Source organism: Polypterus senegalus, chromosome 13 (genome assembly GCF_016835505.1).
Source record: "Polypterus senegalus isolate Bchr_013 chromosome 13, ASM1683550v1, whole genome shotgun sequence".
In the NCBI taxonomy this organism is placed as follows: domain Eukaryota; kingdom Metazoa; phylum Chordata; class Cladistia; order Polypteriformes; family Polypteridae; genus Polypterus; species Polypterus senegalus.
In genome coordinates this window covers 125,165,160-125,192,332 of record NC_053166.1, presented here as the reverse complement: position 1 = coordinate 125,192,332, position 27,173 = coordinate 125,165,160, and the positions used below count along the sequence as shown (strand labels likewise).

The 27,173-nt window shown below is 39.6% G+C and overlaps 1 protein-coding gene across 1 annotated transcript; it reads right to left on the bottom strand.

Annotated features, from left to right (window-relative positions):
• Positions 1-498: 498 nt before the first annotated feature.
• pla2g10 (phospholipase A2 group X) lies at positions 499-25,935 on the bottom strand. The gene is made up of 4 exons (XM_039774208.1): positions 25,738-25,935; positions 18,549-18,717; positions 7,622-7,728; positions 499-3,396 (listed from the first exon to the last, which is right to left on the bottom strand). The coding sequence occupies exons 1-4, from the start codon at positions 25,796-25,798 to the stop codon at positions 3,248-3,250; spliced, it is 486 nt and encodes a 161-aa protein (XP_039630142.1). The 5' UTR covers positions 25,799-25,935; the 3' UTR covers positions 499-3,247.
• Between the last annotated feature and the right edge of the window lie 1,238 nt (positions 25,936-27,173).

Genomic DNA, 27,173 nt, shown 5'->3' with positions numbered 1-27,173 from the left:
TCATAAATGTAAGTACACGGTTACTGCAAAAATATTGTGTATGTTGTAAGAATATGAGCCTATTCATTATTTCCACACCTTTTAGCTTGTTTCAATAAACACAGGTAAAGTGTACCTTCTTATACATATTGTTCAGCTTTTAAGGGTAAAATGTTAAATGTTTCCCTGAGAGGCATAAACAGATTTTTCCATACTTAACTATCAATGTCTTTGGAGGTATTTTGTTCAATGCATCTTTTAGTTGATTTTTTTTAATCCTTTTGACATGTTCATTGCATTATTTTTTTTGTCTTTGAACTTGATTATATTTGCACTTTGGAATAAATAGTACTGTGATATGTCTTGCATATTTTAAGTTGAATCATGTTAAAGATGAAAATAAAAATATTATTTTCAGTCACATTAAATGTCTCATTTCACAATGTTTAAAATATTTTTCTTGTACATGTAGTAATTTGTATATATTAAATGCATTTTAATTCCTACTTTGTCATGTTTAATATTGAATTGAGATCACGCTATTGACAATGCTATTGACAATGAAGCTTGAATTTGTATGTTAGGGCGAGGTTACGTTTTTCTTAGTATTTTGAATGTAATTAAAACATAGAAAATAGGGAATTGCATAAGCTATGGCAACATTGTTGATCACATTTATTTTTTTTTTAAAGATATATTTTTAAAATGGCAGGAAACCTACAAAAAGAACTGAAATATAATTTTTCAATGTATGTACTTAGATATTAGTATTATTTGCAGTTAAATGCTGTATATATCCAGCCACAGGAAACATAAGAATTAAAATGCTTGACTAGCCCCAATATGCACCAGATGTCAGATTTATCACTTCTTGTATACTGCATAGCAGTATTTTGCACAGCTGTACACCACTTACATAAAATATGTAAGATGGATCTGAAAATGAATTCTTCCAGAGGGCTAGCACTGCCACAATCTGACTTTTCCTTTAATAGCTGCGTGTTGCAATTTCGTAGCTCTTCCATTATTAATAACCATGTATTGTTCTATTTCTCTTATCCACAAGTATTTTTCCATCCCAGCACAGTTGTTGAGTAGTTGTTTCTTTTGGTTTTTTTCATAAGATGCAGGCAGATGCTTACAGGACTTGTCAGGTTGTGTTTTCTTTTCATGGCACCAAAATAAAGGTAAACTTACAAACTTTTAATTGAAACACTCATTAAGCCTGAAAGTGTCATCCATCCCATCTACTGTGTTTTTTTCAGTTATTGTTCCCCACCAATCATGGCCATTCGTCACATTAATGAGGAGTATAATGATTTTAAAAGTGTAAATGGGAGTGATCATTAAGTGAAGTAAATTAACATTTTAAAGTAAACTTAATAAGTTGTGACAAGATGGCATTGGTAGATTTTATTAATCAAGCCATTTTGAAAACCACAAATGAGGACAGGTAGTAAAGGAGTAGAAGCCTTGGAGTTTCATTCAAAGACTTAAAGTATAAAAGCGGACATGAGGCAAGCAAGACACCTCGCAGTGTTAAGAGTCTAAGTAGGAGGCTTTATGGTAACGGGCTTGAGAGAGGGAGCGCCAGTCAAGAGAGGCTGCGACACACAAGGACACGTAGAAAAGATATTGTAGGTATGCATAGGGCAAAATTTATTAAATAGGTAATAGAATACATTTAAAAACTATCAACAGGTTATGTGGCTAGTATACTGTAAATCAAGTATGAAGAATGCTGTCACTTTCTATATAGTCTGGTAGATTATTGGATTGACTGGCATCCTGAGTCAGATGGAGAGTAGTTCCTAACCCATCCAAGGAGGTCATTATGGAGAGATGGCTGGGATAGATGCACATCCTGGCCAGGTTGCTTTCTGTTTTGTCAGTTGGGGAGAAGATGTAATGGAATGGACTACCGACAAAGATTAATGTCCCAATTTGATAGGTGGTAGTGCTTCTCTGGCATGGCTCCAGTTTGGACATCTGTTGGGATACCTCGGTGCTGCCGACAGAGGACCTCCCAGTTTTATGGAGGTTTGGCTTCCTGGTTGCAACACTGTGGCCCTGTAAGTACTTTCCAGGTCTAGCATAAAAAAAGCTACCTCACCTCAATGTGAGAGCTGAAGATGGGAAGAGGTAGACATGGAAGGACAAAGAGAAAGAATTGTTTATTGTGGAAGAGAAACTGTAGAGGTATTGTGAATAAAAGGTCTTTTGAACCTGGGACTGCTGTCTGTGCAATTGTGTCTGAGGTGTGGAGCTCTGAGATGCATCCTAACCAACACAATACTTAAGCAGATCAGTTACATCTTATCATTACATCTGCAGAAGTCTTCTTGGGTGCAAAGCCACTGGTTCATCCAAAGTATGGACTTGAGTATTGTGCAAAAGTAAATGGCAACACAATAAAACTTCAGAGTGAAGTTTTTATAGGCCAAGGGAAACAACGAATACAAACTGGGAACAGCATATAGTTTGTTCCTAATGTGAACAAGAGGAGTATCCCAGTATTGTTAATCGCCATCACACCCTTCATCTTCACCAAGGTGGTGCCTCAACCAGGTATTTGTGTTTGATCCAGTTTGTTAGTTTCCTATTCAAGGCTTCCCCTGTCTTTCTAGAAATCCCCAGATTTAAATGCTGTGTTTTCTTGCAAACACAGTCATAGTTAATGATTGATTTACAGCAGTGTTTTTCAACCTTTTTTGGCGTCGTGACCCACTCTTTCCAATTAAAGGGAATCGAGTGCGATTGTCAGAATTATGACCCACTACCATTATGAACAGGAACCTGCAACCCAGACCCAGCAGTTGAGAAACACTGATTTATAGCACTAAAGTATGGGGTGTTTTTCTTTTCTTTTTGTTTTTCTTTTCTTCAAGGACTTCCCAAAATTTTAATTTTCAGGTTCTCTGGTAATCCACAGGGTGAATTAGAGGGTCCCAAACACATCGGCTCCCCAAACTATTTTATCTCCTCCTCCTACTTCATTGTATTTTTATTACGGTCATATCAAATCACTTTCCCAAGCTTACATAATGCCACACAAATTGTGTGCTTTCAGTTCCAGTCACTGTGTTCCTCATTTTAAATATTAAACATGTTTAGGAGTAATTCTTACAGTTTTAAGAAGATGTCCACACATGAGGAGTACTTCTTTAAAAGTTAGTTTTACTCAGTTTTGTAATGCATTATAGTACAAAAACAAATCGGAATAGAGTAAACAGCAGGTCATCTAAATTCTGTGTACACAACACCGGAGTTAATAAATATTACACATGGGATGCTCAAATCCACAAAGAAAGTCGGGCCATACAGCATATTTAGAGATATATGGAGCTTTCCGCAGGCATTTTGCGGCTTCACGGTCACATCTGCAAAGTATTTTCTCACATTTGTCCTTCAGAGATTCTACAGAAAAACAGAAAAATAAAATTCCGTCAGCACTTAATATAGATTATTAAATAAACTAAAAAAAACCTTTGTAGTACTTGATAGATAAATATGTATGGTTTTCATCTCTTAATCTGAGCAAACACTTCTTTGTTTTATACTTCATTGCATTTGTGAACCCATTAAGATACTTGCCAAACATAATATAAAATATGGATTCGTTATGTCTTCATTTTTTTAAATAGAAGTTTTATTGAAATATTGAAAACATTTTCTATTTGTGGTTAAGTTTGTAGGGTATGTATAGTTCCATATTAAAGCTCCTCCTTTAATTCAGAGAGGCATTTTAAGAAGAACATAAACTTGACACACGAGAGGAGACATTTCAGTCCGTTGGGCTGATCCAGTTATCTTATGCAGACACCTCTTAAAGGTTGTCAAGGTTTGAGCTTCAACTCCATGTCTCACTAGTTTGTTTCCGAGTCCCAAACTAGTGACTTTGCATTAAGAGGTTCTTCCTGGCTTCATCCCTACATGTACTTCCCCTTAATTTCTGCTGGTGTCTTCCAAGTATGTAATTCGTCATTTAGAATTCTTCTGGATCCACTGTATCAGTGCCTTTGAGGATTTTAAATACCTGGATTAGGTCTTCATTTAGTGTCCTCTGCTTGAGACTAAACAGGTTTAATGTTCTGAGTCTACCAGAGTAGGCCATGTCCTTAAGTCCTGGGTTGCAACTTGTTGCTCTCCTCTATACAGCTTCAAGTCCTGCTATGTCTTTCTTGTAGTGGGTGGAAGGAATTGAACACAATATTCCAGATGAGGGCTCACTAGTACATTATATAGTCTTAAGTGTAATATTTCATATTGTCGTGTTATTCATTCTTGGAGAACAAAAAAACCTGTGACACAAAACTATCATACATTTACAGGTGCCGGTCATAAAATTAGAATATCATGACAAAGTTGATTTATTTCAGTAATTTCATTCAAAAAGTGAAACTTGTATATTAGATTCATTCATTACACACAGACTGATGTATTTCAAATGTTTATTTCTTTTAATTTTGATGATTATAACTGACAACTAATGAAAGTCCAAAAAATAAGTATCTCTTAAAATTAGAATATCAATTAAGACCAATGCAAAAAAAGGATTTTTATAAATGTTGGCCAACTGAAAGGTATGAACATGAAAAGTATGAGCATGTACAGCACTCAAGATTTAGTTGGGGCTCCTTTGGCCTGGATTACTGTAGCAATGCAGCGTGGCATGGAGTCGATCAGTCTGTGGCACTGCTCAGGTGTTATGAGAGCCCATGTTGCTCTGATAGTGGCCTTCAGCTTTTCTGAATTGTTGGGTCTGGCGTATTGCATCTTCCTCTTCACAATGCCCCATAGATATTCTATGGGGTTAAGGTCAGGCGAGTCTGCTGGCCAATCAAGAACAGGGATACCATGGTCCTTAAACCAGGTACTGGTAGTTTTGGCACTGTGTGCAGGTGCCAGGTCCTGTTGGAAAATGAAATCTGCATCTCCATAAAGTTCGTCAGCAGCAGGAAGCATGAAGTGCTCTAAAACTTCCTGGTTGATGGCTGAATTGATTTTGGACCTCAGAAAACACAATGGACCAACAACAGCAGATGACATGGCACCCCAAACCATCACTGACTGTGGAAACTTTACACTGGACCTCAAGCAACGTGGATTCTGTGCCTCTCCTCTCTTCCTCCAGACTCTGGGACCTTGATTTCCAAAGGAAATGCAAAATTTACTTTCATCAGAGAACATAACTTTGGACCACTCAGCAGCAGTCCAGGTGAGACGCTTCTGACGCTTTCTCTTGTTCAGTGCGACAGCTGAAACCCATGTCTTGCATACGTCTGTGTGTGGTGGTTCTTGAAGCACTGACTCCAGCTGCAGTCCACTCTTTGTGAATCTCCCCCACAGTTTTGAATGGGTTTTATTTCACAATCCTCTCCAGGGTGCGGTTATCCCTATTGCTTGTACAGTTTGTTCTACCACATCTTGTCCTTCCCTTTGCCTCTCTATTAATGTGCTTGGACACAGAGCTCTGTGAACAGCCAGCCTCTTTAGCAATGACCTTTTGTGTCTTGCCCTTCTTGTGCAAGGTGTCAATGGTCATCTTTTGGACAACTGTCAAGTCAGCAGTCTTCCACATGATTGTGTAGCCTACAAAACTAGACTGAGAGACCATTTAAAGGCTTTTGCAGGTGTTTTGTGTTAATTAGCTGATTAGAGTGTGGCACCAGATGTCTTCAATATTGAACCTTTTCACAATATTCTAATTTTCCGAGATACTGAATTTGGGACTTTCATTAGTTGTCAGTTATAATCATCAAAATTAAAAGAAATAAACATTTGAAATACATCAGTCTGTGTGTAATGAATGAATCTAATATACAAGTTTCACTTTTTCAATGGAATTACTGAAATAAATCAACTTTGTCATGATATTCTAATTTTATGACCGGCACCTGTATAGGGTCATTACTGTCACATGTACTGTATGAAGCACAATGAAATATAGAGAGCTTTGACCTCATTGGTGTATAAGAGTACCCCAGTTAATACAGGCTAATATTCTTTTAATTTTTATACATTAATACTATAATACTATTAATGTTTTACATCTAGCATGTCTCAGGTAAAGGTTTTCCAATGTTGTTTGTGTCCTAGTGTGTATTTAAACACTGGGAATTCAGGTCTCTGTATTACATCTTGCTTGAAGAAGGCCCTGAGTTGCCTCGAAAGCTGGCATATTGTGATCTTTTTAGTTAGCCAATTAAATGTGTCATTTTGCTTGACTTCTCATTACAGGCTAATATGAATTTTCACATCCATTTGGGGAAAAACAATGCACACAGACATGGGGAGAAAGTGCAATCTTCACACGGACACTTGCACGGCCGGATTTGAATTGAGTCTGGGGGTAACTGAGGAGCAGCAGAACTCGCCCCTTTACATTCATGTACTACACATAAATATACAAAACTTTAAAGCTGTGCCATTAGTCAAATTGCATCAGGAGATCATTTTCTTTTTGCTGAAGATAAAAATTAGAAAATGTGCCAACTTAAGGGTGTGCTGTTAATGTTTGACGTGGACACAAAGATTAAGAGAAAGCCAAGAAGAGGAAGTGACTGCTACTTACACTGGCTAACAGACTGAAAGACGCCTTGAAAGCACCTATGAGTGTGTTTTCATTTTGATGGAGACTTTCAAAGCTTGCAAATAAATATTTGTGTTGATTAAATGGACTGATTGTGGAATATGTTTTCCTTCCAGTGGTTGGTGACCACCCAGGCAGTCACATTAGTGAACAGTACCCCTTTAATGTTCTGTAGAAAAAAACAAGCATGACTTTATGGCAATGTTAATATCTGTGCATCTTTGTCTTGTTATCTTAAGTGCATGTCTAACACATTATTAGAGCAGGGCAGGTCATGATGCATTACTCAGCTATGTCTGCTTTCAGAAATTATTGAAAGCGTGGTTTGCACCTATACACCAATTAAATCACATGACCAACTCTTGTACCCTAGTTGGCCTGAGCAGCTCAATAATGACTGATTATCCCAATTTGCTTGTCGGCTGTAGCAGGTAGTCAGTTTTAGGAGGTGGAAGTTATTCAGAGAGTTGAGTTTATTTTATTTTTTGGTGATCTGTCCAGGAGAGTTTGTGATTACAAAATAAAAAAACAACATTGATTGGGCCCCTCCATTCTTATGACCGAAGATAAATAAATGACTTGACATTGTTATGGGGCAGCACGGTGGCGCAGTGGTAGCGCTGCTGCCTTGCAGGTAGGAGACCTGGGTTCGCTTCCCGGGTCCTCCCTGCGTCTGCGTGGGTTTCCTCCCACAGTCCAAAGACATGCAGGTTAGGTGGATTGGCGACTCTAAATTGGCCCTAGTGTGTGCTTGGTGTGTGGGTGTGTTTGTGTGTGTCCTGCGGTGGGTTGGCACCCTGCCCAGGATTAGTTCGTGCCCTGTGTTGGCTGGGATTGGCTCCAGCAGACCCCCGTGACCCTGTGTTCGGAATTCAGCGGGTTGGATAATGGATGGATGGATGGACATTGTTATGGGCACTTTCTTAAAGGCTCTTTTGTCACATTCCTGTGCTCCATGCCAATTTCGTATTCCATTACTCCCAACTCCGGACTGTTTTCCACTAATATTGTAAGTGTTTTTTTATCCAACCACCAAAAAAAAAAGCTTACCACAGTCTGCAACTCTCTCTTCACAAGTCCAGCGATACTTCTCGGTCTTGGGTTGGCATCCTGCAAACTCCGCACGTTCATAGCAGCAGTCATGTTTATGACAACACCTGAAGGAACAACACAAAAGTGGCGTGCGATTAAATCACAAATACTTGCCATGTTACGGTACTATTCAGACCCTTTCACTTTTTACCCATTATGTTATGTTACAGCCTAAAACTAAAATCATTTAGAATGACAATGTGAAACGGGATTTTAGAAATTTTGCAAATGTATTAAAAATAAAGATTTCTTACTGGTTCTAATTACTGTTCTGTTTTTTGACTTTTGATTTTGTCTTTGCCCTTTGGTTTAGTTTGATGTATGCTGTTGTCTTCCTAGCGTTGAAGTTTAGCTTATTTTTTGATCACATCTTTCGACCCGTTTCATCTTCTATTCATTTGCTCACAATATTCGTTGGGCACATTAGTTGTCCACAACAACAGTGGAAAAGGTACAAAGGAACACAAAGGGTATTGGGAACCCATTTGATTTAAGAACTGATCTAAGCTGAAGAAAGATAACAAAGAAATGGGTTTGCCACCAATACAAAAAGCTAGGTTCTGGAAGATGAGGGTATGGTTGTGCCAAACTGGGGAAACGCTAAGATGTTTCTTAACTCTCTGCCAAATCTGGAGATCATATAGGACTAGGGGACTTAAAATGACTTTAATGTCAAGGAAGTGAAGGGAAGAACAGAGTGGGAGACTATACTGTATAGCGTTCAACAGTGAATCAGGAGGGTGGGTTATAGAGGGAATTTAATCATCTCCACACAAGTAATACAGATTGAAGGCCCAATCATAACTCCAAGTGTGTCAGGGATCCCCACCAAGACCTATCACAAATGCAAGTAGAGTCTCTGACCATTTCAAAGAAAAGTACAGAGATTCTGAGTAATATTTTATAGGGAAGAGCAAGAGATAGCATGACACAAAAAAGTTAAAATAAAGGACTGCTGCATTGATTTTGGTAACTGCTAATTTATCATGTCATGTCAAGTGGCATAGGGAGAAAGTACCATAAGGAGTTGTTCAAGATACCACGGTACGTAGATGATACAGTGTCTCGCATGAAAGGAGAGACTTTAATGTACAGACATTTCAACAAGTTAGCCACAGGGAAGTACGACGGTAAAACCAAGTGACAGAACAGGGAATCTAATGGAAAGAGAGCAAACTTTGCCCAATTAATTTTATAGCCAGACAGGATGTGATACAGTTTAGGAAAAAAAAAGCAAAATAGCTGCATATAAAAGAAATATTATAAAGGATCCCATGTATAATGATGTGGCTTCTACTTTTAATTTTTTGCAGCTATTCTTTAGTCCCTAAAAATATGTTTAGCATCATTTTGGGGGTTCTAAAGGCCAAGGAATCCAGGAATTAAGTTTGTTTATTGTTTCAACCTGTTTTTCACAATATATCTAATGAAATGTGTTCTTCCGCAATGCATTTTGGAACCTTTTTCTTGATATTTGCCATGATGTTTATTAGATAAAGACAACTTAAAAGTGTTCAGCGCATGACATCACCGGGTCGATATAAAATGGTCACTATCGTATACCTACTGGTTGTCTACATTTAAAAAAAAACAAACACATTTTCTTTTATATAAACGTCTACACGTGGAAGTGTGTGTGTCTGATCGGCCCGGAAGTGAGAGGTGGAGTCGGGGTAAGGGCTCTCTACCTCCGAGGAAACGGAAAACTCAGTTAGCCACTAATAACACAAGTGGGCTCAGCATGTCAGCAAAACGAAACCTCAGAAGAAAGACAAAGTCGCTGAGCTGCTAACATCGGCAAAACGGTATCCCTTTTATTTTTCCTCCCGCTGCTAATGCACAAGCGATGTGAGCACATCGGCAAAACAAATCCTCCTAGGAGAGAGATGCCCAGAGTTGTTACCTTTTAATTACCTGACATCTCTACATTTCAATTTTTTTTTGACGAGTTCAATAGTTTCTAGGACCCCGTGCTTTTTACAGTACGGGCTTACACAGCTAGCACTTAATAATTCAATCTGTTTTCTGGCAACAAATGCTTTTGTCAAGTGACTATAACTTTTGTCTTACATTTTGGCTCTGGTTATGTGAAATTGTTTTGGTTTTAATGCCTCTAATGCGTTGTTTTAATTACAATTTTGATTTCATATCTTGAGTTTGTTTAGTAGATTATGGTTTTTGCTGTATTTTAACCTTTGCCTTTTAATGAAATTATAAGATGAACTGTGGTTTTATTAAGTACTGCTGCTACCAGAGTCAGTACGCCATTAGCAGTAATAGGGGTAATCAAATCCAGACTACAAAGAACAATAGCAAAGGGCTTAAGTGAGATATCAAATAGTAAGGGAGACAGAAGACAGCCTTGGCTGGCACCTTATTGAGTCTGAGCAGGCGGAGAAATAGTTAAATAGATACTTTAGTTTTGTCTTGGCCCAGCATCCCGGGACCACTAAAACAGCTGTCAGTCACTGCTTCAACAAGTTTACATGTTCTTTTGCTCCCTTTTGCTTTTTTATTTCAGTGTAGTTTACTAATCTTAGAAGTTTTATATTTTAAATATTGTGGAATTTGAATTTTAGCTTTTGTATTAGATTTTGTTTTTTTGTAAAATTTCCATTTTTCCATCCTCTACCTCACACCATACGCTCAAAGATTAGGAAACATATTTTGGATACAAAGAGGTCTCTGTGATTTTCTGGTGGTTATGGAAAAATGAATCTCTTTACTGCAGTGGTCTGCAGTTTCCCAAAATATAACTCGGCTGCTTATCATTAGGAGGTATTGGAATGAAAGCAATGTAAGAAGGGAGATAACAACTTCCAATCTGCTGAAATCGAATGACTTGTAACCCCATAAGGACATCTCTACCAGTTATCTCTACATTTAAAAAGTTTAAATATATTCTTACCCATTTGTTGAAAATCAATCATAAAGCCATGGACTATTACCACATTCCTTGAATCAAGCAAATTAACAGAATTAAGAAACACTTATTTGTCCTGTTTATCTTTGTAGTTACACTCGTTTTATTTCCAAAATCCTCAATTGGGGAGTTTCTGGACACAAGGTTTTTAAAACACAGAAGGAATGGCAAGTTCCCCGCAATGTGTTTCCCTCTAATGAAAGTTACACCCCAGTAATGATACTTGGATGGGTGCTGAAACATGCCTTTGATACTGCTCATATGCTGAGGAATTCAGGCAAACCTGAAGAGCCTGCAATAAACTATCTATAATAATTAATAATAAACTGTTTGCTTAAATGGTGAGATGCACAGTAAAAATTCTGTTCTGTGGTTCTGCTCTGCAACTTTCCTGTTGCTACTGAGAAACAAAACACCATCTGCATGTTTGGCAAAAGTTTCAGCTGAAGCACAGAAGTCAAACTTTACAGAAACCCAAAGTAGAAACACCAGTAATTAGTATGCCCACAGGGCCTACACAGTGCTATTTCCGGGACATTATAAAAAAAAAAAAAAAAGGGAAAGCACTAAAAATTTGGGTAGAGTACAATCTGCTAGCTCTCTGGTTACAAAACACATAAGATCTTCCTGGGTAAATGGATCAGTCCTGTACAGAAGAGTTATTGAATTCAGAATTTGAATACAGTATTCTTCTTTTTCTTTTGGCTGCTCCTGTTAGGTGTCGCCACAGTGGATCATCTTCATTCATATCTTTCTCTCCTCTGCATCTTGCTCTGTTACTCCCATCACCTGCATGTCCTCTCTCACCACATCACCACATAAACCTTCACTTAGGCCTCCTCTTGCCTGGAAACTCTGTCCTTAGCATCCTTCTTCCAATATACTCAGCATCTCTCCTCTGCACATGTCCAAACCAACGCAATCTCGCCTCTCTGACTTTGTCTCCCAACCGTCCAACTTGAGCCGACCCTCTAATGTACTCATTTCTAATCCTATCCATCCTCATCACACCCAATGCAAATCATAGCATCTTTAACTCTGTCACCTGCAGTTCTGTCTCCTGCTTTCTGGTCAGTGCCACCGTCTCCAACCCATATAACATAGCTGGTCTCACTACCTTCCTGTAGACCTTCCCTTTCACTCTTGCTGATATCCATCTGTCACAAATCACTCCTGACACTCTTCTCCACCCATTCCACCCTGCCTGCACTCTCTTTTTCACCTCTCTTCCATAATCCCCATTACTCTGTACTGCTGATCCCAAGTATTTAAACTCATCCAACTTCGCCAACTCTACTCCTTGCATCCTCACCATTCCACTGAATTCAAAATTTGAATATACATCCCAAAATTTTAAAGATTCCAAAATAATACTCGAGGTATTAGACATACCAAAAGTCATGACAGATCTAAGGAATGGCTCATATGGCTCCATGGGATCATCCTATGTGCTTCCAGATTTCGTCCAGTGTCCTGCAGTTAAATAACTTACCTTCTGCATACTTTTTTCATATCCAAATATTTATTGGGTAAATGTTGTTTTTGTTGAATAAGAAAAGATGCAGGATTCACAGTAATATATGTCCAATAATAAAGCCCAAACTGACAATAAAGGAAAAGTAAAAAGAAACAATCAAAATAAAAATAGGGGTCTCCCTATGGTGCCCAGCCTCAAATAACCTACCATATATGTGAGAGGATAGCATGATCCAAACATTAAGCCCAATGGGCAAGAGGACTGAGAAAGAGAATGGACCATACAGCCTCTGCACCATAAATGCAATGTTAGGGCTGGAAGACCCATTAATTGTCACCTTAACGAGAGTGAGACCGAACAGAGAAACTTTCTAGAATGGAAAAAAGTCAGATGATTTCCTATTTGTGAGACAAGAGAGGATATCATTCTGTCCATCAAGCCCATTTGTTTAGCTAACAGGTAAGTTGTCCCAATATTTAATCTTTTTCTTAAAGTTTATCAAGGTTTCTGCTTCACAATTGCTCAGCAAAGACTCCCCTTGGAGTGCCATTTATTCACTCCATTGTGGGGCCCGACCATACTGCCTACTCTGCTCAAGTTCCTCCATGGTCTCCTTCCAACCTTGTCAGGGTCATTTTATGCATGAGCAGGTGTAAATTACACACCCCGGAGTTCTAATGAGGAAATTGGCCAGACTGTGTGTGTCTGCATGTGAATGCAGGCACGCCTATTTACCCATCAACATCCCTGGGCTACAACACCATGCTTCTGAGAAATCTGTGCCCCTCCACCGAGCTTCAATGCACTGCACCGCCACAGACCTCAGCTTATCACAAGAAGAAGTAAAATAGAGGGGAGATTTGAGGATTAAAAGAGAGATTAATAGAAAGGGCAGCTGAGACAAATTGGAAACAGAAGACCAAAATGCAGAAACTGGTGGACATTCCCTGAATATATTGTCTCAAATGCAGATATGAGGAGTCTCTCCAACGGACTATATTGAGGGCATACTCGGGGTTTAATGAGAACTAGCCAACCCGCGGTGTACCATACGCCACATAACCAGTCTGGTTTTTTAATGATTTTTAAGCACAGGGAGAAAATTAACATTTGAAAAATCGGTAATGTAATAAATCGGCAAGAAAAGCAACATTATAACAATGCACGGAACAAACCAACACACAATCGTCCGTGACTGAAAACTGGCAGACCGCCATCGCTCATGTGCCCACCTCCAACTCGTCACTTGAGTCGTTGTCATCTTTGTACAGTCCAGATGAACCTGTGACTCACGTAGACTTTCCGTGTTCCTGCAGGAGCATCTAAGAAGACGCATGTTTGACGCGGATGCGAATTGCTGCATGTAGCGTGTAAAACAGTTTGCCATGGTGCACGCGGTCGTGCATCGTAACCGAAAACTTGCTTTTTAAAGACTGCTTACTTCATTGTGTTTTAACCTCAGTTGTAAAGGATCCCATGGGATACCCCTCGCAAACCGTTTTACACGCTGCATATGGCGATTCACCTCCGCCATAAACAGAAACATGCCTCTGTGAACAGTCAACGTGGCTCGGAGGTGCCAGGAGTTGGTGGGCGTGGCTCCTTGATGCGTGCGCCATAGGTGTCTTACTTGTCGGCAAATCAGTGAATCCACGCCCCTTCCGGCGTGCTTTCCATGGGTGTCTTGCCTTAGTGAATTATATATATATATATAGATGTGGAATATTTGTTTATGCAGGCTCTGTCTCCCCTCTTTAAAAATGAGGAACAGCACCCAGAAGAACCAAGTTCTCACTTCTGCTTTAATCCCCCACCATTCCAATCTGCTAAGACAAAAAGCAGGATGAAACAACAGAAGTCATCATTTTGACCACTGAGACTTCAGCTTTACAGATGCTCTGGTTATCTCTCCTGTCTCTACTATACGGTGTCCAATTATTAATCATAGTGCCAAACATATTAAATGGGGAGTTCCTGATTTAAGCCCAGACTCTTCCTTGTTTACTTGGTTTGTTTATTTACTTTACAATATGTCAAAATCAGTAAGGGGCAATCATCTGACAGAAACGGCAGCTTGAAACTAAATCTAGCAAAGCACAGCAAAGCTCTTATTGTTATGTAAGATAAAGGTGATGGACAAACATAAATTGGCTGTTTTTAAGGTTGGGGTTTCTAGAGGAGGTACAAATGTTCTTGAAAACTATCCCCAGAAGAGTGGTTGCATTGAGGGGGACATGATGCCAAACAAATTCAACAGATAAAGGTCTGTAAAACGCCTTGCAGAAAAGTGTATATGTATTGCTGCTACTGACTTTGAGGAGAGGGATAGTGAATTAGGAAGGTTTTAGAGAAGATGGGAGGGAAGCCAAGATAATAAAGAAACATTACAAGCATTAAGAATAGATCTATGTAGAAGACAAAAGGAAAGAGTGGAGGCAGAAATAATGGATATAAATCTCAGAGATTTCAGTATGTGGAGCCCTAGTCAAAAATATCCCTGAAAGTTCCAAAGTTTCAAGAGACCCAAGGAGAAAAGGAAATAGTGTTGACAACAATGTGTAAAGGAGGAATATTGAAGACTGATGGACAGGCACCTCAGAATTTTTAACTTTGTGCCACATATTCCGGTTATATAAGATGAAAGGACCCAGGTTAGAGGTGCAGGATTTTAACTTAAGTGCAGTGAAAGGCAGAGAAGGATGAGTCCTAGGGGTCAAAATGCATGAGACATAAGACCAACGGATTGGAAACCCCTCATGCTTGTGGTACAATGTGTCGGGGTCTGGGGCGGTGCATTATTTTTTTTATAAATACAGTGCTGCTTGGGCTTTGTAGGTGTGATTTAGTGCCGGTGGAAAGCCATGCAGCTGCAGTGTGTTCAATGGGGAGATTTGGTTGATTGCTTGTTTACGTGCAAGTGCAAGTTCCTCATTGACTCTCCAGATATCAATAAGGAAAACACACACACCCACAAAGTATAAAATGCCCAAGCAGAACATAGAGGAAGAAAAGAAACAAAGAAGGGAAAAGATCAAGAGAAAGAAAAGAATCGTTTAATTGAGAAAGCATGGCAGAAAGGAGACAGTGTGGTCGAGAGGCCCCGCAGGAAGTGAGAGGAATGGCAGTACAGGGGTGACTGGCTCCTGTTGAGTACTTGATGAAGCAGGAATGGCTGAAGACTCTAAGGACCTAAGGACGGTGGTGGAATGATGGAGACGTGCTTAAAGCATCCCTGTGGGAACTGACTGAAGTGGCTAGAACGAGAGGAATAAAGGGTTGAGTGTGTTTGCTGCGGTCTCAGGCCTACTGAAATGACCTGAAGAGTAAGCACGGGAGATGAAAGTAAGAAATACACACTGAGCTTGAAGAGAGACAAAGAGAAGCCAATTCAAAATACGTTTTCTACTCTTGAATTTTAAAGGAATAAGTTTAGTATTGTTTCAAGTCGAGATTATTTAGTCACAAACATGGTATATATGCATTTGCCACCCAAAATTTTGTTATCAAGTTAGGTGCTTTCTATAAATTTAAAAGCATATCTTGCCCGCTCTGGCACTTTACAATGGTGGGTATGAGGTATAGAGGAAAGCTTAAAAACATGCCAAATACTCCCATTTTGTGTCTTGCGATTCCACACACATTGTAAAATAGTTTATACGTGTCATTTTTGAACAAAACAAAAAAAAAACACCAATAGTATGAGATTCAGCCATTTTTAAAGAAGACCAGTCATGTGAGATAGGTCAGAACTAAGTTTTCCTGCGCAACAACCTTTCACCATCCCGGAGGGAGGTTTCCTCCTGACAGATCAAATCGCAGTAAACCTTTTGTGCCTTGTGGTAGGTTTGGAAACTAACCTAGCACTAGGCCTTGCTGAAAAAGGAAACTACCGCTAATGAGTTACGTTTTTTTCCAACTGAAGAATACGCTCTAATTCTGCTGTGGCCACATTTCTGCTGGAGCATCTGACTGACTGACTGACGTCTGGTGATGTCATTGCCATGACAAACTCTGGTCATTTGACCAGTCATTTACAGTGCATAAATAATAGGCAAAACCAAATAAAGTACGCAAAAATAATGTGTATAATATTAAAACAGTTCTACATTGCGGACTACACTATTTAATTATTTTTCATTTTTTCTTCTGACCTGTCTCTCTGTCTATCTTTATCTTTCCTGCTTCCATTCAGGTTTTGACGCACCCATGAGCAAGGCTGAGGAGTAGGAGTCATGGAGTCGTAAGCAATTATCAGGATACTGGAATCGGATTCAGAATTAGTAAAAATGTACCGACTCTGACTAAATGTAAATTGTAATATAATGTGTTAAAATTTCCAATTTGACATACACTAATTCAAATAAACTAGTTTTGCTTCTAGCATTTTGATAAAAATATAGCCTCTTTTTTATCTTGTAAGTTTTATGTTATGTTTAATGCTATGCAATGGTTGTAACTTCTTTAACTAATAATATAAAAAAGCAGTAACTGCATTGTCATCGCTACAGCCTTTAAAACTAAAGTGTAACAATTTAGCGTGCTAAAAAGTTGCTTGATAATTCATGTTGTCAGTGATAAAATGCCTTGTAACCTGTACATGTAACAATGTAGTAAGTATTTTATTCTAATTATAAATTGAAAAGTCAGAGTTAAAATTGAAGGTTTTGTATACCGACTCCACAGCCAGGGCTGGCACCACCATTAAGGCAAATTAGGCACTTGCCTAAAGCGCAGATCATAAGGGGGGGTTGGGGGTGTTGGGTGGGATCCAGTCCCACAGGTTAGCTACTGATCATTCAGTTGGCACACTAATAAGCATGGTCTAGGGGGCAAAATAAGATGGCACCAGTACTGTCCACATTCCTTCTCTTGTGTAACTCAAGGACAATATATTACTAAGTCGATTACTACACAACAGGAAAAGGTATTGTCAAGGAACCGCCCTTGGCCTGAAGCCTGAAGAGGACTTTGTTCAGGGCTGAGACATTTGCTGGCTACCAGCTTCTGTTGTTCAGTATGGTATCTGTTTCATACATTTTTAAAATTTCACTTGTTCTTTGTTTTGCTTCTGGCTTTTAGCATTGGTTTTTGATTGCTTTAGAAATTTACTTTTTCATTATCTGATAATAAACATTATTATAAGATGCAGATCTGCTTATATTTCCAAAAATTAATAACATAACAGTGGGAAGTCAAGCTTTTAGTTACAGGGCCCCTAAAATGTGGAATGGTCTGCTTGCTACTATAAGAGATGCCCTTTCAGTCTCAGCTTTCAAATCCCGGCTGAAGACTCACTATATCCTGTCTAGAGCTGCTGATTAACTGCACAGACTGCATCTCTGTTGTTGGTCATCAGCACTAAAACATAAGTAACATCCATCCATATCCTAACTACAGGGTCACGGGGGTCTGCTGGAGCCAATCCCAGCCAACACAGGGCGCTAGGCAGGAAACAAACCCTGGGCAGGGCGCCAGCCCACTGCAGGACACACACACACCAAGCACAGACAAGGGACAATTTAGGATCCCCAATGCACCTAACCTGCGTGTCTTTGGACTGTGGGAGGAAACCCACACGGACACGGGGAGAACATGCAAACTCCACGCAGGGAGGACCTGGGAAGCGAACCCAGGTCTCCTAACTGTGAGGCAGCAGCGCTACCACTGCGCCACCCCTATGTGATATCATCTATTGTTGAAATCTGCTCCGTACTTGTAAAATTTTTATACTGTATTGAGGATTTGTTCTGTTCTGTGTATTGTATTGTACTGACCCCCTTCTTTTTGACACCCACTAAACACCCAACCTACCTGGAAAGGAGTCTCTCTTGAACTGCCTTTCCCAAGGTTTCTTCCATTTTTTCCCTACAAGGGTTTTTTGGGAGTTTTTCTTGTCTTCTTAGAGAATCAAGGCTGGGGGGCTGTCAAGAGGCAGGGCCTGTTAAAGCCCATTGCGGCACTTCTTGCGTGATTTTGGGGTATAGAAAAATAAATTGTATTATTATTTTTAAAATAATTTTTTGTCATTTTTGGCATAGATGTTTCATGGGTCCTGTCTCATTTATAAATTAATAGGCTTTATAGACCTCTTATAAGCTTTGAGGCCTACTTTTTGAAGCGAAGCCTGCTTCAAGTTTCATGAGCCAGGCATTTATCTTATTTTTGCCTACCTGAACTTTTCCATCTGCATGTTGTAACTCCTCTACTAATCACCTACTATTAAATATTTGAATTCATTCATCTTTTACTGTTTGTTTAGTAATTTATTGATATTTTGTCAGAACTGTAAATACGTAGAAGTGCCCTGGGCCTAAAGTCGGTGAAGAGTGTTATACACATATTAATTGTGTTTTATTTAACAGCTGTAGTAACCTCAGAAGTCTTGTTATCAGAATAAAACACTCTTTTTCTCCCATATCAGGAAAGTAGGCTTCCAAATTTCAGGGAAAATATTCCAAGCAAGTGAACAATAAGACTGGACCTACCAGTCAGCTTTGTCTCTCGGCCAGCCCTGTCCTCCCAGTCCGCAGTAGCAGCCGTACATCAGGTAGGCGATGGCAGTGCGTCCAGTGCTGCACTTGATTACACCTGCCAGCTCCAGAAGGCCTCGCTTCTTAATGCTATGGGAAGACTCTTGTAAGTTGACCTGGTCCACTACAGCATAAAGAAAAAAAAAACCAAACAATACATGAAACAACAAAGAAAATTAAAAGGTCAATCACAGCTACGGCACTGACTCTGTGCCAGCAGTGCTGCATATTCTTATGGTAGTCACAGCTAAAAAATGGAAAGCTTACAGAAAGCATAAAATCACATAAGATAAATGACATAAGGGAGAATAAACAAGGGTAGCACAGTCATAGAAGCCCCTGCCACACAGCTCCGAGGACCTTAGTTCAAAGTTCAACTTAACCATTTTGTGAACCTAACTTGGTATATCTTCCCAAGCAAGTCCAAATTCACATAATTTCCATTGCTAAGGCAAACTATGATTTATTTTATTTGAATCAGGTTCAGAAAGCCAAAGTCAAACCCCTCTATGAAACCTTTCAAATTCCACTCATCCACAATAAACACTCTTAATACAGTTCGTTCCGTGTTACTTTACCCTCTACACACAACCACGTAGAAATAAACTGAACACAATTGTGAGTCCATACTCCGTGGACCAAAAACAAGTCCAAAAACAGGAATAAGGTGTCAACGATGGTGCAACAATTTGGAGAAGCGCAACTGAAATCAACAGTCCTGAGAACAAGTGAACAGTTTGATCCTGCTAGTAGATCTTTCGACCTGGACTGACTTTGCTGCAAGATATAAAGGTAGACTCCACTCTTCTGCTATTTGAAGCCGCAACTCCTTGTTGCCAGCCAGTTCCACCTAACTCCTTAGTACTTCAAAACCAGACACGCCGCTTCCACCCTCTTCTTCAAAGCACTACCCTTTTACCATATTCATCTGTCAATCCAGTTTACATTAAAACTCCCAAAATATTCTGTAGAAAACCCTTTAAAGGGACCCTGAGCATCTAAATGACCAAAGTCATGACTGATGTTCTCCCCCTTCCCCGGTGAAACATACAAAATCTTTAAAGTTTAATACCTGGATTCTGCCCATCCTGCTTCTGTGCTTGCACTGTAGATATTCTCCTGATATTCTAGTTTCATTCTGCATGTTAACTGGCAAATCTAAGGTGATCTGATATGACTGAATGAGGTTATATAATGTGAATGTGCCTCCTGTGACAGAAAGGGCTCAGAAAAATCATGGATGGGTAGATGGAAGAACAATCTTCAATGAAGTACTGGCCTACCTGGGATGAAATGCTGCTGGAACATTCTTTGCATGAAGACAAAAATCCATTTGGAATAAAGTGGGCTTCAAAATGGAAAGAACAATAAGCTTTCTACAAAAATAAACAGTGCCAGTCACCTTCTCAAAATTTATTGTTATACAACTTTGAAACAGAGTGGATATAATTTGGCTTTTTTGATACTGATCAACTGAAAAAGATTCTTTCTCAACCACAGAATTGAGTTTTGGTATATAGGTAACTAACCCCCAACCACCCTGCATTGCCATTACTATCATACCAGCACAAATGCTGCTCAGTGTGTTAATCTCCACCTAATTCTTTAGCCTTACTCATTCTCCCTCTGAATTTCACTCACACTTCAACCACGGAGCACCTGTTTTAACTATCATTACCTACACAAATGATGCTGCCATTGAAGAAGCAGTCAGTTACATGGAAAAGTCAGACAGACTCGATGAAGGGGTGGCCACATCCACGCATCCATCTTTGAATCTGTCCGTTTAGGTCAGGGTTGTGGGTATCATGGCAGTACCAGAGTTTCTTAACTGTCCACGCTCATATTAGGCCTATTTAGAGCTGCCATATGACCTAATGCATCCTTTCCATCTTTTTTTCAGACAAGGTGCAATAACAAATAGTCATGTATTAGCAGTTTAAAAAATTCTATATAAAATACGGACTAACAAGTTACCTTATTTTGTCAATTGAGTGCCCTACATTGGGATGTTTTCTGCCTTCTGCTGATCGCCGGACTTCTGCATGAACGAATCTGGGCTGTAGCCCACAGACCTGCAGGCCACTGGGGCCCCCAAAATGATTCAAGATGCTTTGCAAAAATTGGTCTTTGTTTTTCAAAGAAAAATTCCCGATCCTGTTCTCTTTAGACCCTTTAGCATTATCACTGTGATAACTCATCCACCGCAGACCTCATCAGTGCAGTCCCTCAGGGGTCTGTCCAGGGACAGTTACTTTTTCTCATTTATATTAATGAGTGTATTGATTCTGGTGTGGTTAGTAAACTTGTGAAATTTGCAGATGATACTAAAATTGGAGAAACAGCAGAAAAAAAGAATTGGACAAGCTTCGGAACTGGGTGAAAACTACACTGCATGAATATGCATGAATATCAATGTTCTTAAGATGGATTGCATTTAATTCTGGCATGAGTAATCGTCCATGTTAACCTGCCAATTCTACATTCAATTGTATAAAACATATATTTGTATGTATTTGGTTTCACACAAAACAGTGGCGTAGCTCAAGTTCGTGCCGCTTGGGGCTGGGCGGGGCGGGGCTTCAATTTGCCGCCCTCCAACATATCTGAATACGTTAAACTATTTAAATAGAAAATTAAAATAACGTATAGAGAAAAATTAAGATACATTTTGCATAGATTTATTCATATATAAAGAAACAGCAATAATTTTTTATATACATTTATAAGCATAAACTACACCAGAATATAGTATAGACGCACTGATAAGCCGTGTTCTAGTTATTAGTTTAATATAATTACGCTACGAAAACCTGAACCAGTGTAGAGTACAAGTGATAGGTGGGGATGTTTTCTGCGCTGAGCATGAACGCATTCGGATTGATAACGAAACGAAATTATGAATTATAAATGTTATCTTCCTAGAAATTATTATCGGTGTAATGTTTATGTTTGTCATTGCCTCATAAATTTCAACTGCTGTGTCTGATGCAGATGGACAGTCTGGACATTATTTTTCAAGCATTTGTGGTTAAAATCAGAGAATGTGACTTTTTTTCATACATGAGTGATATTTTTCCGAACCCTGCTGCTTACACACAAATTGTACTGAGCCTAGTGGCCAATAATGCCGTCCCCAGAAATGTGCCGCCCGGGGCGGACCGCCCCCTCCAGCTACGCCACTGTCACTAAATAAGCGTTATAAATTAGATTGTCGTGAGTCAGTGTAAGTGTGAAATGCATGGGCATCCCTTGCAGAGTACACTCTTCAAAATAATTGTGTTTATGGTTTTTTGTATATGAAATTGGTTCTTTGGGTTTTGAGAAGGTTCATAATATGCGGACACAATGGAAATCTTTAATGTATTGTAGGCTACCTAGCAAGAATACTGACAGATTAAGAAAACACATGTAGCTTGTGCATTGTATGCAACAACAGTCCTTTAAATAGCAGGAGGAACCCACTGGTGTTTCACAAATCTGTTATCATCTGTTCATGGCTATTTATGGAGCCTATTAAGGACCTAAATAAAGTTTATTTCTGGAACTCCCACATGGATGGTTCTTTTGGGAACTAAAAATGGATCCTCTAAGGTAGGTTTCCTCAATCACGGTCCTGGAAGGCCGCAGTGGCTGTAGGTTTTTGTTCTAACCTGGTTGCATAATTAGAAAGCAATTCTTCTTAATAATTTAATTTCTTGGCTTGCTCGTGCTTTAACTCTGCTATGGTATGTCAGGTCATTCTCATATCCTAAATTTTCATCCCCTTTCTAAGAATATCATCCAAATGATTTGAAGGCTAAAATGGAAGAGTAATTCTCTGTCCTTCACAATTTTTTCTCTTCACTTTCCTTCCAAGTATTTAATTAAACCCAATAGTGCACGATGAATACACACAGGTGTAAATGGTAACAAGCTAAATGGAGAAATGCTGTTTTTGTTGGTCATTTGCATGTTATTGCTAATTAGGATCAATTAAAAACCAAGAATACAGCTGTTTAAGACTAAAATAAGCATTAAGAGTTCAAAATCTTAACAAGCAAAAAACTAAAGTGAAGCAGAAGTGTCACTTGAGCAATAAGTGCTTCTTATTAAGCAATTGGGTTGGATCAAAAACCTGCAGCCATAGCAGCCCTCCAGGACCGTGATTGAGGACCCCTGCTCTAAGGCAGGGGTCGTCAACTCCGGTCCTGGAGGACCACCGTGGCTGCAGGTTTTCATTATAACCCTTTTTTTAATGAGTGCCCTGTTTGTGCTAATTAACTTCTTGTGAATTAATTTTAATTGAATTGCTTTTTTAAGATTTGTTCCCCTGAATTTCTTCATCATTGCTCTGAATTGCTTCATTTCTGTCCTTAAATGGTATCCAAACAAAAATTAAATGTGAAGTGAGGGAGCCAACAGAAGACCAACTAAGTCTGGGCCTCAAACTCCAACCAATTTCACTCCAACCAGCTGCTTAATGAGGTGCCAATTCTTGTCATTAATTAAACCCGTTCTTTAATTCTGTGGCTTGTTGCTGCTCTCGTGGTGCATTAGCAGACATTTCTGAAACTGTTGATCTTCTCTTTCTAAGAGCAACTGTTAAAATGTTTTGGGGACCTGAGCAGACCAACATTCCTGAGACCTTCATCGTTCTTTATTTTCAGATATTGTATGATGGACACCAGTTGTTTTGGCTCATTTTGTAATTTTGTATCTGGCTGCTAATTAAGGAAAAAAACAATTATGGGGTCTGAGTCTTCAAGAGCAAGTCAATTAAAATTAGTTCAAAAGAAGTTAATTAGCAGCAAAATCAGGCCACTCATTAAGACAAGGGTCAGAATGAAAACCTGCCATGGTGGTCCTCCATGACTAGAGATGGCGACCCCTGCTCTAAGGCATCGGTTTGAAGAACTACTGTGGCACCTTTAAAAGTTCCATGCCTTCGTGTTGTTTATGAATGGAGAGGAGTCCTCGAGACCACAGAAATGGATTAGGCAGGTTTTCAAAATGGTTGAATATGCGATCGCATCCCTGAAGAGTTCATAATACGTTGGAAAACTAGGAAAGTCGAGACTAAACGGCCTCCCCGCTTCACTTTTCCTTCACCCGATGCACGGCTTCCCCAAAAGCAGCGCTGAATCGCGGGGCAGCGACACATTCGGTGCAGGTGGCAGGCATTAAACTGCGCTCCAAGGCTTGAACCTCCCCCGGCAGCGCTTTCATTAAGCAGGCCTCGGAGAAGGAGCCGTTTAAACATGAAAGGCACGTGCGCAGCAGGATTATGCGTGCGGCTAATTACAGATTACAGGAATAAAATTAGCCGTCAGCAGTTATACGTATAATGCGGTTATGGTGCACATCGACGAATGAAAGACTTAGCGCGCTGGCGGACACAAAAAAAAAGCAGATTTCAGTAATTAAGCACGGATCGGTTTGTTTCTAAATGTCTGAACCTGAGCTATAGGAAAAAGGTCCATACCCGCTAAATTTAAAGCGATCAACATCCTAAATGCAGAAAATGTATTTGCTTATTGATCTGCCTTGGGCCATGCTCACTTCACAAAGAGATCTTTAATCTCAATGGCAAAGAGTTCAAACGAAACCCATGTATTTCAAACCAAATAAACAAATTCAAAAACATAATGCAGCACGATATTTGTTTCCCGATTCATCCATCGGATGTGGTGGTGTCTTTTATTTAGTTTGGTACGTTCTCGTGTTCATTCGGATTTCCTCCAGGGCTTTCAGTCCAAAAACAATCATTTATCTTAATTGGCTTGACGTGGGCGAGTGAGCCACCCCGACCACAGAATTCCTGTCTGGACGGGGTCAGGCCTTTTCAAAATTGAGATGATTATCGGATATGGTGCCTGTTGTTAGTCCTACATTGGTTTCCACCCGCATTCCGCCGAAAGTGTGCAGCAGAACTGAGAAATGGATGCGGGTATGTGCGTTTGGCTCCTGTTTGTAATGTAGTCTGGCTCTTCACGATCCTAAATTGGATTGTTCAGAGTAAACAATTACTGATGAATTCTAGAGGATTCCATCAGATCGTCACAATATAAAACTGCATATTCTCAAACCTGCTAAATCAAATGAAGTTTCACGACAGGGCCGCCAGTTCCTCCAGGGCCAACTGACTCTCAGTGAGTGAAATCGGCAATCAATCGAGAAATCAATCTACTAGACCATTCCACGAATATGTGGATGGCAAACTGGAATAGGAGGCGTAAACTCACGAGCACACGGGGAGAACGTGCAGACACCACACGGAGAAGTTCCAGAGATTCGGACTCAAAATGGTGGAATCATGAGACTGAATTTATCCTTTTAATTTAATATATAAAATGTTATATGAACCATAACATAAATCACGAAGTTAATTACAACATATTAGCCACAACATGAACTGAATGTTTGTATGTGGAATCTAACATCTTCCTCTGCTTAAATTCAATTATTGAACTTGAGATTAAAAAAACGCAGATGCAGAAGTGCACTTTTTTCAATCATATTTGTGCAGTGAAACTGGAAAAAAGATTGTTCAAATTGCATTTAAATATTCAATAGCTCGACTGGTCGTATTTTATTATATAAAAACTGAACTTGTTATTACTTGGGTCAGTTTCCAACATTTCTATTTCTTTCGAGCGAAATTAACTTAATTTTATTTCTTGTTAACGTCCATTCAGATACGTTTGGGTGAAATTTTTATGATTTAGTCCGAACGGACTTACATTTCAAATTACTTCCACTCATTCATAACATTCCTGACAATTCCCGTATTCTTACAGTTAATACGAACTCCGTGAGCCTTTCCCACACGTCTGATTTTTCAAAATAGGTAAACCTGACATTAACACGTACACAATCATTCCGAATTTCTCAAAGACTTTCACCGGCTGTTTGACTTCAATCATTTTGACAGTGTTAGGCGACATTCACATAAACTCTTTCTGTATTATACTTGATACTTTTTCGGATTTTACATTCTCTTATTCGCAGACCCTGCTCCCACTTTTGACAACCAGACGACCCTCCCTGTCTCACGGCGGCAGCAACGCGCGATGGAAAAAGTATCTCGTCATTTTCCATCAGACAGGTGTGAGCGACTTCATTGAATACTCCTAAAAATTTTGTTTTAAAGTGCAGTGCTCACCCCAAAAGAGTAGCAGGCAGAAAACGAGTCGGGTCATGGTCGCCTGTGTCATAGGTAGCATGACTTCCCCTTCCAGATGATCGTGAGCGGGGCAGCTCGACAAGTCACATAATCCGACTTCGGCTCAGCCTTGATTGCTTTAAAGCAGAGGTGGGCGAATGGAGGAGAGCGCTACGCTCTTAAGGGTGGAGAGGAATGCCGTCCCGTCTCAGGACTGCCCGTCGTGCCGTTGGCTCGCAGTTATAAGTGCGAGACTGGTAATTACAGCCCATTACGACATCGGCAAAGGCGAGATGATAACGGGATTTGACTTATTTTTTATGAAACTGTCAGTCTAGAGAAATTCGATAACTTGAAATGAACTACAGTTCTAGAACTGATCGTAACAGCACAACGTGGTAATAGCACAGAATCTGAAATTAAACGGGCTGGCCTTCATTACTTAAAGTCCGGAGAAATGGAGTGCAGTACGGCTTGAGACGCGTCAGGTGTGTGAACAGAGAGAGCTGTAGGCGAAAGGCTTCTGTTGGGTGATTTATGGAGCTTTATAACCCGCCGGTACACATACTTGACCATCCAGATTTTGGATGAATGAACGAAGCAGTCCTGGAGGGGTCAAATTTATTAATGTGCACTCTTAAAAATAAAGGTGCTAGAATGGTTCATCAGAGCGATATCAAAGACCCATCCATGTGAAAGAGCTAGAAATAACCTTTATTTATTTAGATCTGCAACAGACTCCATGCAGTAAATATCTATGAGTAGATGGCATCAGATTTGTGAAATACCATGATTTTAAATAGTCTCTTGCTGCATATAGTAACCCAGCCTGAGTCCAGATTTTCTTAATCTGCTAGGTAGCCTACCATACATTAAAGATTTCATTTTTTAATTGCATATTAGGAAGTTTTTCAAAGCACCGTCATATGCAAAGAATCCGTCCCACAATGAAATGGTGCTTTGTCAAGCAATAGTTCTAAGAGGAACCACGAAACCCAGTAAAGAACTATAAAATGTCATTAAAGAACCAGCATTTGTAAGAGTGTATGTGAAACAGGCCAGCATGGGAAAGGTGATATACTGTATACATTAAATATGTTGTTATAAAACTAGTCCCAACATTATTTATTTATTTTATATTTTGTGTGTTTTATCATAAATTATTTGTTCAGCATAGAGGAGTAATGAAGGACATTTTGAAACTTGATTTGCTGTTCTACCCAACAAGTTGCAGTGTTGTCTTGTGGGGATAGTTATGTTGTTTACCGGTTGCCAGTGTTGTGATTCCTGCCACTCACAAATTGCAAAAGGGGATTTAGGTCTCAGAGAGCAAGCAAAAGCCAGACCTGCCCTCGTAACAGGTCTGGGCTCACTGGATAGGCCTCACCCCATGCAGTCTAGCTCCAAACTCGGCTTAAAAATGGGACTAAAGTTGA